This window comes from Lithobates pipiens, unplaced genomic scaffold, assembly GCF_037356315.1.
Source record: "Lithobates pipiens isolate NorthernLeopardFrog02 unplaced genomic scaffold, aLitPip1_a1.2 Scaffold_27, whole genome shotgun sequence".
Taxonomy (NCBI): Eukaryota; Metazoa; Chordata; class Amphibia; order Anura; family Ranidae; genus Lithobates; species Lithobates pipiens.
Genome location: NW_027507788.1, coordinates 144,191,180 through 144,203,855, shown reverse-complemented (window position 1 = coordinate 144,203,855; position 12,676 = coordinate 144,191,180). Strand labels below are relative to the sequence as shown.

General features: G+C 42.3%; 1 protein-coding gene across 1 annotated transcript in view; it reads left to right on the top strand.

Annotated features, from left to right (window-relative positions):
- ACAP3 (ArfGAP with coiled-coil, ankyrin repeat and PH domains 3) overlaps positions 1–12,676 on the top strand; it is a 279,280-nt gene that overhangs the window by 211,280 nt on the left and 55,324 nt on the right. The window contains exons 11-13 of the mRNA XM_077457605.1: positions 8,562–8,674; positions 10,912–10,963; positions 11,426–11,526. Of these exons, the coding sequence (XP_077313731.1) occupies positions 8,562–8,674; positions 10,912–10,963; positions 11,426–11,526 (266 nt within the window). The remainder of the gene's footprint in view (positions 1–8,561; positions 8,675–10,911; positions 10,964–11,425; positions 11,527–12,676) is intronic.

Genomic DNA, 12,676 nt, shown 5'->3' with positions numbered 1-12,676 from the left:
AGCAGAGCTGTCGGGTGACAGGTCTCGGCTTGTAACACGGACACAGCCCTCTCTACTCTATGGGCAGTCGGATGTAAACGGACCAGCTGTCCTTTTACACTTGACTGCCCTCTGATCTGATCTAGCCAGACAGGGGACACAAGGCCGTTTACATCCAATTGCCCTTAGAGGAGAATGGAGGGTCCGATTGGGTCCACCTGAAAAACGGACAGGCACACCCGATTTGAAAGCCCGTGTGAAAGGGTCCTAACAGTGATAGAGAATGATCAACCTCAATCTTTGAGTCAACTGTAGAGATCTTCCAGCATGCTGGAAAACCTCAGCACTAGACAAATGGCGCTAACTGGCATTGGCAGTTACCGTAATTGTTTCACTTACAGTATATGGATGCCTCTATTATAGTATAGTGATAACATGAGCAGCGATGGGCCTCATTCACACTGACATGCTTATATGCCAAAGAAAAAATATTAATCCTCAAGGTCTCAGAGGGAGAGAGAGCACTGATTGCAGTTATATTTAAATACAAGTTTATATGCATTTATAGAACATTTATAAGCCCATATAAATGCATGTAATGATTTTTTAATTGTAAAATTCACACTGTGCACTTATATGCATTTAAGTGCATTTAGTGTAGCTGCATTAAAAAAAAGAAATCTGTGCATCCAGGGGTAAATTAGATACTCTGAACGCATGTAAATGCATACAGTGCCTTGAAAAAGTATTCATACCCCTTGACATTTTCCACATTTTGTCATGTTACCACCAAAAACATAAATGTATTTTATTGGGATTTTATGTGATAGACCAACACAAAGTGGCACATAATTGTGAAGTGGAAGAAAAATGATAAATGGTTTTTACATTTTTTTACAAAGAAATATCTAAGTGTGGCGTGCATTTGTATTCAGCCCCCCAATACTTTGTAAAACCATCTTTAGCTGCAATTACAACTGCAAGTCTTTTTGGGGATGTCTCTACCACATCTAGAGAGTGACATTTTTGCGCATTCTTCTTTGCAAAATAGCTCAAGCTTTGTCAGATTGGATGGAGAGTGTCTGTAAACAGCAACTTTCAAGTCTTGCCACAGATTCTCAATTGGATTAAGGTCTCGACTTTGACTGGGCCATTCTAACACATGAATATGCTTTGATCTAAACCATTCCATTGTAGCTTTGGCTATATGTTTAGGGTCATTGTTCTGCTAGAAGGTGAACCTCCACCCCAGTCTCAAATCCTTTGCAGACTCTAACAGATTGTCTTCTAAGATTGCCCTGTATTTGGTTTCATCCATCTTCCCATCAACTCTGACCAGCTTCCCCGCCCCTGGTGAAGAAAAGCATCCCCACAACATGATGCTGCCACCACCATGTTTCACAGTGGGCATGGTGTTTTCAGGGTGATGTGCAGTGTTAGTTTTCTGACACACATAGCGTTTTGATTTTTAGGCCAGAAAGTTAAATTTTGGTCTCTTCTGACCAGAGCACCTTCTTCCACATGTTTGCTGTGTCCCCCACATGGCTTTTCGCAAACTGAAAATGGGACTTCTTATGGCTCCCTTTCAACAAGGATTTTACTACATATGACTGCAGTGTGTTTTTCTATATAGACCACTGTGATAATTCCATAAACATGCATGATCGCAAGCCCCCCCCCCCCCCCCTTTTTTTTTTGCTATGGTCACTCTGAAAAGTCTACCAACTAAGACTGGAAGACTAGTCAAAGTTATGGAAACTGCATTATGTTTGATAATTAAGCTCCAGCCTTAAGGGCTCTTTTAGACTTGTGGTGGGGGGAAGTTAAAAACGCTTGGTTGGGTTGTATTTTTAGTGCTCCCCAATCTCCCCCCTTAAGGCCGGGGTTCACATGTGTGGCGACGGTTCCCAACATGGGGTCTGGTGCATTCCTATTCACTCGCCCAGGTCCGAATCTGGTCCAAATTTTTACCTTAATTTGCACCTGAACCGAACCCAAACATGCACAGGACCCTTTGTATTGCGCACCGCGGCCACCCTGAACACGTGTAAGAGTAGGTTACACTCACATGTCATGCAAACTGGATGCCGGGAAACCCACATCCCATTTGCAAATATGTGAACCCAGCCTAAAGAATAAGTTCACTTTTTCATAATCAATAATAAATGTACATTTTGTTGCAGATAAAAAAAAGTGCATTTATTATAATTTTTTTGCTAGGGAGCCTGCAGAGCGTTGGGCCTGCGATCAGCAGATCACAATTGCAATGCAGGACTCCTGCAGACTCTCAAGGTGGATGTCTGCCTGTACCTTGTACGGGAAGGCAGTTACTTGAAAGCAGGAAGAAACCATGAACTATGAAGGCGATCACCAGAACCCTCACAGTTCATTCAGAACTGCAAACCATCAACCAGAATGGCTTTCTGTAGTTGTAGTTCATTCATTCACAGGAGACTGTGAATGAATGACACAGTGGTGTGGGCGGAGCCATGTTCTTTTCAAAAAGTGACCGAGTAGGGGGAGAAAATCCCCCTCCTGCTGTCACAAAGAAAGAAAGATGGGTGGAATTGATGACAGGAGCTGGAATATGTTATATGTTCCACCTTTAAATACGAGGGGAACATGTAACTATTCCAAAAGGTGAACTTTTCTTTAAGCTCTCGTTCACACTGAACATGGCTTTGAAATTGTGAGTTCATCTTGATTTTATATCCGCATTTCAGTTTGACTTCGGGGGCAACTTGAAAGACATTTGTGTGGGTTCATGCACAGATGTCTATTGAAATCGCCCCCCAAGTCGCCAAGAGTAGTGTAGGACGCTCCTATTGCTGGCAGTAGGCTCCGATTTGACATGTGATTTGACCTGTCAAATCGCTCCAATTTGAACAGGGACTTAGTCGTTATGCACACTGGACGTTTTTACAGCTGCTGTTTTTAGCGTCAGGTATTTTTTTTTCTACAGCCAGTAGAATGTTATCCTATGTGTCCATGCACACCTAGGCTCTTATAACGTTTATTGGCAGGGGCGTTTTCTGGTTTGAAAAAAAACTTGAACTAGTGGGTTTTAAGCAGAGTTTTTCAGCTATGAAGACTCTATCTCAGCCTGTCTCAACCTTTTCAACACAAAGGAACCTTTGAAATAGTTCTCCAGTCTCGGGGGAACCCCTGCTAAAAATTAGAAATCTGCAAATCATGATACATTAGTGTGATGGTCAGTGGGAAGAATGCTCCTTACACTTGTGGTCATTGGGAAGAATTACCTCCTAACAGATAGTTAAAAATATCAATGGTGTCGATGAGAACTTATCTGAGAGGCAGAAATGGCACAATACTGAAGGAACTGCTAGCAACCCCTGGAGGAACCATAGGGTTCCACCAAACCCTGGTTGAGAATCACTGCTCTAACTGATAAAAGCTTAACAACGCTGGAAAATGCAGCTATTCTGCATTTACCAGCGTTTCTGAGCCTTAAGCTTTTGTGAGAGTATGATTTTGCTAAAAAACGCAACAGTTAAAAAATGCTGAAAAACACTACTGCAAAAACGCCAATAAAACTTAAAAATTCTACAGCTACAACTTTCTACAGCTAATGCTACTGGTGTTTTTATAACATCCAAATGCCCCACAAACTGCATACGATGCGGTCAGTGTGCTTGGCATTTATACCCTTTTCATACTGGGCCGGTTTTCATGCGCTTTTATCACTGGAAATAGCCTCTGCTAAGCACCTGAAAACCACCTCGCATTCATTTAAGTGCGACTTTTCACACTGGGGCGGTGCCCTTGAGGGGCATTCTGAAGAGTCCTGTAAGCGGCATCTTTGGGGCAGGTTAGGAGCGATGTATTTAGCACTCCCAAAATGCCCTGCCCAATTGGAATGACAGTTCTTCCGAAGTAACTGAAAAGCACTTCGGAAGCGTTGCAACACGGGTGTTTTTAACCCCTTCTTTGGAAAGCAATGCTTAAACAGCGATAAAGTGCCACTAACCCAAGTGGCACTTGACCGTGAACCCGGCCGCTGCCCCAGTGTGAAAGGGGTCTTACAGCATTTAAACAGGTCGATGAGGAGGCATCCACCTGTGAAATGCCTCTGAAGAGTGATTTGAACATGGATCGCTTTTCAGAAGTGCTGCAGTTTGAATGCAATCTAAACCTAGCCTTAGAAAAAATCTATTGTATTTTTTGCACAATGTACATACAAAATTAGTAGCTGATGCCCAAATGAAAAATGACTTTTGGCATTTATTGTCTGATTCCCTTTTAAATCATAGAGGGTGCTGCCTGTGGTTTCTGTTTATTTTAACATGAATGCAAGAATTACCTGTAGTGCTGGTAACAAAATAAAAAAAAAGCTGTGTAGATTTGTAATTCATTATATGTAGGTATGTGAAGTTTTGACTCCATTCACTTTGTATTGGCTTGCTGGTTACAATGTACACAACAAAGCCGAAAGGCTTTTGGATTGATCAAAGGCTGATGTAGAATATAAACTTTTATCATATTGGAGTATCCCAAATCAAATGGCGACCTACAGTAATGGGACAGTTTCATGTATGAATTGGGTCTTTCCTTAAGCAGCCCTGGTAGTGTCTAGGTGTCATTGATTGTCTCTGAACCCTGCCTTAGTTGGGGTATATTTTACTTTTATCTTTATGCTTCTTCAATTTAAAATCATAAAAAAAATTATTTTTATTCATAATCCTGGATGGGAAATCGCAATTTTACCGTATATCTCTCTCCTGATTTGATCGCTTGTTTCGGGGTAGCCGCTGTGGATCAGAATACATTAACCTACATCAGAGTACAGTTACATTTTTTTTTTCCTTGTGTCCTGTCGGATTGCATAAATTAGCACATTTCCCACGAGGGCACTCGGAAGGAAACTCGCACTGCATTGTGCGGCCTCTTTGGCATTGGATTTTGTTGCCACGGAAACCATTGTGATGTCACGGATGGAAGACATCGCATATTGCTGAAAGTGAAGGAATGATGAGTTAACCCTTAAGCAGCAGACCATGAGCTTAACTCTTTCAGTAGTCTTACATTGATGTATATCTTAGTTTGTATGGTGAAGATTTTAGAAAATATCAGTATGGGGGTTATGTACTGAAACTGCATGGGGCAAAATCGCATGCAGCTCTGCATAGAAACCAATCAGCTTCCAGGTTTTATTGTCAAAGATTAACTGAATAAGAGGAAAGGGGTTGTAAACCTTTGTATTTTTTCACCTTAATGCTTCTAGCCCTTTTACACTTACAGCGCGGGGGCGTCAACAGTAAAGAGTCACTAGTTTTAGTGGCGCTTTACTATCGTTTTAGAGTTGCTTTTCAGCCGAATAAAGGGTTAAAAGCGCCACTGCAGAGGTGATTTGCAGGCGCTGTCTATTGATTTCAATGGGCAGTAGCGCTTTAGGAATGGTGTATACACCGCTCTGAAAGCACCTCAAAGAAGCTGCCTCGGGTGCTTTACGGGCGCTATTTTTAGCGCTAAAGCAACTGAAAAATGCCTCCAGTGTGAAAGGGGTCTAAGCATTGTCGCCCTTTTAGTGTAAATACAGGGGAGTTTTTTAAACCTCGCTGTCCAAAGCTAAAAATATATCTTTAACTTTAGCTACTGCTCAATCTTAATATCTCATTTTCTGAAAAGTGGAATTTATGCTTTTAATGGCCAATACATGCTTAGGTTTTTATTTGTTTTATGTATAATACAAAGATTTTATAGTTCTCTATAATCCAAGTCGATTCCATCCAACACACCAATACCTTTTTATAGTTTGGCATTTTATACCCTTCAGATATTGCCCTTTCCACAAGACAGAAAGGTCACCTTTTGAAGAACTGAAAAGCCTGAGCTGAATGTTAAGCGCCCCCAATAAAGATGGCTTCCGGAACGCAAAATGCCATATTCAGTCATTTTATCAATAGCGCCTATTCACTGCCAAAAGGCTTCAGCAGATACTCTCTGAAAGTGTTGGGAGGAATTGAATGGTGGGCAAAAACATATTCGGCTTCTTAATTACCGCGGAGAGCCAGAATGAATGAAATCTTAATTTGCTGCTGTCCCAGATACCCGGCACCCCCATGACAGGAAAACGAGTCGTTTTATTCCTTTACAGGCTAAGCTTTGGCTTAGGTCCAACACATAGATTACTCGTAACACAGAATCTCATGTATTATGCAGTTAGAACATTTTTATCTTAATATTATTAATGTCAGTAATATTCCCAGGAAAAACTCTGAAGATATATTATGCTGATGATTTCCCCCCAAAGGGGGTCTAGTTATAAAGCGGTGACTGTGAGGCCGCGTACACACAACTGGACTTTCCAGCAGGCTAGGTCCGAAGGGATTAGTCCGTCGGACAATCCGATCGTGTGTGGGCTAGTCTGATCGTTCTTTGAAAAAAAAAAAAATCCAATGGACCTAGAAATAGAACATGTTTCAAATCTATCTGACGGACTCAATTCCGACGGACTAAAATCGGGAAAACCGTTCATCTGTGTGCTGGTCCGACGGACCAAATACGACGCAAGGGAAGCTATTGGCTACTGGCTATTGAACTTCACTGTTTAGTCCCGTAGTTCAAAACGAATGGACTTTCGAACGGACTTAGTCCGTTCGTGTGTGGCCAAGTTCGTTTGTTTGGAAAGTCCATCAGAACTCAGACGAAAGTCCGTCTGGAAGACCGTCGGACCTAGTCTGCCAGAAAGTCAGATCATTTGTACGTGGCATGACTCTCAACTAAGATTCACTGGTGGGGAATCAATCACTGCCATCTAAAATGCATGCACCTGGAAGATTTGCTTACAGCGAATATTTGGTGAATGTCATATTCACTGCTTTGTAAATTTTGAATGCCCCCTCACTGCCCGCCCAAATGCTAAAAACATTACTGCCTGACAGGGCTGTACATCTGCTGCTTTGCAGCTACAGCATTTTTATCCTGGATTGTAGCATTTGACAGGTGGCACCACCCATAAAACTTGCCTATTGAGTTCAATGGGAGTGCACCACAACTGCATGCCAAACACTCGACTCACAGTTGCAGGGATTGAATAAAAAAAAAAAACACGTTCAGGAGGTTGCAAGATCACCTCCTGAACATCTGCCAACCGCTGCTATGCCACCCTCTGAACAATGATCCACCGAAGGTCACTGGCAGTAAGCACTGCCGCTAGTGCGAAACAAATCTTAGTGTAACAATAATTTAATATATTGCAGCTTACAAGTCCTTATTTGTGGTTGCTGCATTTGATTTCTTCTTTTAGGCTATGTACATTTTCTGCAAGTGTACAAACATACCTGTGCAACCTGCCAGAAATCCAGTGTTCTCGTAAGTTTCTGTGCACTGACCTGAAATCTCAAAAACTGTTACCAGTTTTTCAAGCTTCTTCTGTGAACTACACAACCCCTCCTTCCTATATTGTAGATGAGGAGAGGGGGCGATATTTGTAGTCCAAATCAGAAGAGCAGCCTAGGGTGAGGACCTTGCTCCTTCATGGATACAATATGGCGATTTGTTTTTATGGTGTATTCACCCTAAGACCCCTTTCACACCAGGGCGTTTTGCAGGCGCTATAGCGTTAGAAATAGCACCTGCAATCTGCCCTAAAAAAGCTGCACCATTATTTGTATTGTGAAAGCCCGAGGGCTTTCACACTACAGCGGTGCGCTGGTAGGATTTCAGGGAAAAGTCCTGCCAGCAGCTTCTTTGGAGCGGTGAAGGAGCGGTGTGTTTACCGCTCCTCCACCGCTGCTCCCCATTGAAATCAATGGGGCAGCGCTGTAATAACGCCGGCAAAACGCCACTATTGTGGCATATTGCCAGCGGTTTTAACCCTATCTCGGCCGCTAGCGGGGGGTAAAAGTGCCCCGCTAGCAGCCGAAATGCGCTGCAAATTCGGCGGTGAAACGCCGCTAAAAATAGCGACATTTTACCGCCCACACCGCCCGCGGTGTGGTGTGAAAGGGGTCTAAGAAGTGTGCTACTGGAAAGATTATACCCCGTTTCTTCTGCCTGTCCAATGAGTTGCGCATGCACAGCTCGGTGTACAACTTTGACAGTGCGAAGATGAATGAACTCTTGCGCATGCATGGGAGTGATGTTATCTTGGCCCGGCTAATGAAAATCAGCGGAGATCAGTACCTGGAAGCCAACAGGCTGAAAATTTCAGCAGGGAGCTCTGGGACACCACTGCGTTGGAGTGAAGGTAAGTATAGTTCTGCTTTAAACAGTGAGATAACCCTTCCATAATTCCTAGCTCTGTTCCAATCTACTTGGGAATTTTGGGTGTTCCAGGTCACCTTTGTGTGTTCATGCTCTTCCTTTTTCACTATCCATAATATAAAATAAAGTAAAACAATTAGAACAGAGAATGGGAGCCCCTCACAATGACTATAGCAGGTGTTCAGACCCTGGAACTCAAGAGCAAAGATCTCACCAATTGATTCTCTGAGGGATATGGGACATTTTCAGTTTAACTTTTTTGTATCTACTAAACATTGAAATATAATGCTGGCTGGATTGCCCCATTAAAGTATGTCAATAAGATATAGTAGTAATCTGATATTTGTATTTTACAGGATTTCTCCTATGATGACTCCAAGGCAGAATTTAATGTTGATGCCCCAAATGGGGTGGTGATGGAAGGTTACCTGTTCAAGAGGGCAAGCAATGCGTTCAAAACGTGGAACCGGTGAGTACAGTGTTCAGTTTACATTTCAGTAACTAATTTAGCCCAAACACCTCCATTATTCAGCACTTTGCTTCTCTGTGTGAGTTTTCTTTCATTAGTGACAGAATTGTAGCTAAGGAATGATTTTGCTTTTGCTGATCTCTTAAAATGCTAGTGGTCTGGCTTTTTCCCCATCCAGTGACTTTAGTAACTTTTGTATCCTTGTGCCACACCAAGGATGCACATCAGGATTCAGACTGCTCTGACTTTTTACCTGCTGTTTGATCTGCCTCAGTGGTTTGAAGGATTTAGACTGCCCTACAACTGTCGTTTTCAGAAGTAGGTCAGCAGTGGCATCTACATGTGTATACTGTCATAACAAAATGGGCACAAAGTGCTTTGTCCCAAGGCCCCCACAGATAAGGGAGCTACTAAGGGAAACATGAGCAATGGATCTTACATTTTGATGTCAATGTCTTCACAATAAATATTCATTCTTCATAAATCTGGTGAAGGTAACTTGAATAAACTTTGCGCTGGGATCTCTTATGCTGTAAGCTCTAAGCATGTGGGTTTGAGCAGTGATATTGCTCTTTTTTGTTGGATATGTTAAATAGCAATAGGCCTGTAGTAAGAACTGCTTCTTCCTTTCATAATGCCATTGCAGATTAGAAAATTAAAAAGGGGGAAAATCTGACTGGTTGCCATGTGCGGCATACAGTTTATATTCCAGATCCTAACCAGGTTAAGTATATGCTTGTTTCAAGTACAGGGAGCCCAGAAGCAGCCTTAAGAATCCCCAATGCAGGCTCCTGATCTTAGAACTTCAGGTCTAGGTAAAGTAGGTTGAAGATTTGACTTGGGATAATGGGGATTACTAATTCAATTTATATTATTAATTAACTGAACAACATAAAATTTAATTTAAGCAAATTGGTCTTGGGACTCAGATCACATAACGTAAAGTGGTTGTAAACCTCAGACATCACATTTTAACAAAGCATATTCATCTATAGTGTGTACTTTCCTCTCCCCAAAGGACTGAGTGTCTTTTCTTTCTGCTGTCTAGTTTCCCTGTTAACAGCTTGAGTCACTTCTGACATGTTTTCCTGACACCAAGAGAAAAAAGGTGACAGGGGAGGGACCCCCAGCTGATTGACAGCCTCAGTTCTGTTCCTGTGCGCAGTGTGAAGGGGGGTGTGTCTCTTCCCTCCAATCAGCTGTCAGAGTATTTGTGCAGTGTGTAACTGCAGCTCCCCGCCCCCTGCTTTGTGAGTCTGTGAAAATCCCTTTTCATCTCTGAGTTTTACAAGGCTGTACAGGACAAATATGTGTCACCTGAGGCTAGGGACAAGAGGTGGGCAGGAGGGGAAATTGCCCTGGGCGTAGTGAAGCAAAGGGACAAAAAATGGACGCAGGGTGCTACACCTATTCTGTGGCATGTATTAATAGTGGGGGAGAGGGGGTGCAATTTTGGATATTTGCCCTGGGCATGGGACAGCCCTGTCCCGGTACTTCCTGAGGCTAATCACTTCACTAGGTATAGGTAAGGGTTTACAACCACTTTCTTTTTTTAAATCCAAATAAAAGTTTATTGAGTTGAACATAAACAAACAGAACCAGACTTCAGCAATACACAGCCGCGTTGCATATTTTGCAAATTCTCATTACATAAGTAATGAGTACTTATGTATAAGTGAGGCCCATCATGGTCTATTCCTTACAACCACTGTAAAGTAGATCTAATCCAAGTCACTAAAATCTTGTACTAGATTTAACTTTATAAAGTTTAATATTCCAAAATCTGTAGCTTTCAATAAAACAATACCTGGTGGTCTGTGATGCACCTCCGGTTATAGGGGGACAACTGTCTCCCAGTTTTGTTGCTGTGTTGTCCTAGAACAAGAAATCCTGATTTTAATTTGCTGCATGCTTGCTCTGAATCAATGTTTCAGAAATATAAGAAATCGAACATAGTCAGACAACCGCCATTTTTAGAAGATCAGCATTGGTAGTCTACATATTTCTTTTACCACAGGTGCAATTTAACTACATTGTGTCTACCAGGTGGGTCTATTATATGTAAAAAACAAATGGTGAAGTCCATTACAAAACCCTCGGGGAGGACACATAAAGCCTGCTCATAATGAAGATTGGTCACATTGGGTTACCATTTATTGACTTTTACACTGCACTTATGTCTTGACTTTTGCAGTGGATGTCTGCAGGTTATTACTGACACTCTTTATTATTCCCAGGAGGTGGTTTTCTATTCAAAACAGTCAACTTGTTTACCAGAAGAAACTGAAGGTATGTAAAATCTTATTATGAATATTTTATATCCTATATACTGCATATTCAAATCTGATCATGCAGGGCTTTTTTGATTTTGAACACAAAGAGATTCCCTTTTTTTTTCTTACATTCCCTGGAGGGCTCAACTGTCAGTTTAAACACGTTATCATTAATAAATGTAATAAAAAATATGCTGTGTATATGCAGGGGATTAAGAAGATCTACCATACATTAAATATACAGTAATGTCCATACTCTAGAGCAGGAACCAAGGTCTAGACATGGGATGAGTACTCAATGGCAGGGCAGTCTTCTACACCTGCAAGTGTGCCTGTAAGTCCATTAGACTTTTACAGAGAGCAGAGCTCATGCAGCTATGGCCGGTGTTAGTAGGAAAGAGGGCAACCCTGGCTAGCATGCAGTACAATGCAATGTTTTCAACCCTGAAAAGCTTCTCCCTACCTACTTTTCTGGCAGGATGTCCTGACGGTGGTGGTGGAGGACCTTAGACTGTGCACGGTGAAGCCCTGTGAAGACATAGAAAGGAGGTTTTGCTTTGAAGTCGTCTCGCCTACAAAGTAAGTCTGATGCAGTAATGCTTTCTGTGTGTACAAAGCTCAAGCTATATGGTAGATTAAAAATCACCCTGTATAACTTGAAGGACAACACTAAAGGCAACCTTTCCTATATGGGAAACACATAGGCTGCAATCACCGCCTTCTACATTCTTGGCTGCCCTTCCGAATCTCTGGCATCAGTACTTTGGATCACTGACCCAGTGACTCTGATTTTACTGATCTCAATACAAATTCCAGGTCAGTGGCTCGGAAAGCATTGGAAGTAAAGGGTCAGAAAAAAGGCCAAGCAACCAGTTTTTAGAAATGGATCCAAAATGGCGGCCCTCTTCCAGGAAAGGTTTCCTTTATTAAAAGTACAATTCGATACAATATAAAGAGAGTGTGGTGAGAAGGAACACTAGCTATAGCTGAAGCAATCTTGGCAAGTCCGTTTATTTATTATGGGTATTTATATAACACTAACAATTTACACAGCACTTACTACATACTGTACATTTACATCAGATTACATCTAATGGGCCGTTTCAAACTGTGTTAATTAGACCAAATACAAAATTTCTAAAGCTGCTACTTTGTAACAGAAGTTGTTAAATGAAGCAGAAAGGAGATGGAAGAAGAATTACACATCAGGGATCCATTTATAATTGGGACAGGTCTTAGTGACAATTTCCCACACTACCCTGAGTGGAGGGGACATGTCTTAGGGGAAATCTCCAACATTGCCCTGATGGTGAGGGAACGGGTCTTAGGGGAAATCTCCCACACTACCCTGATGATAAGGGGACAGGTCTTGAGGGAAATCTCCCATACTGCCCTGAGGTGAAGGGAACAGGTCTTAGGGGGAAATCTCACATATTGCCCTGAGCCTATGGTGAGGGAACAGGTCTTAAGGGAAATCTCCCACACTACCCTGATGATGAGGGAACAGGTCTTGAGGGAAATCTCCCATACTGCCCTGAGGTGAGGGAACAGGTCTTGAGGGAAATCTCCCATACTGCCCTGAGGTGAGGGAACAGGTCTTAGGGGAAATCTCCCATACTGCCCTGAGGTGAGGGAACAGGTCTTAAGGGAAATCTCACAGTTTGCCCTGAGGTGAGGGAACAGGTCTTAGGGGAAATCTCCCACACATCCTGATGGTGAGGGAACAGGT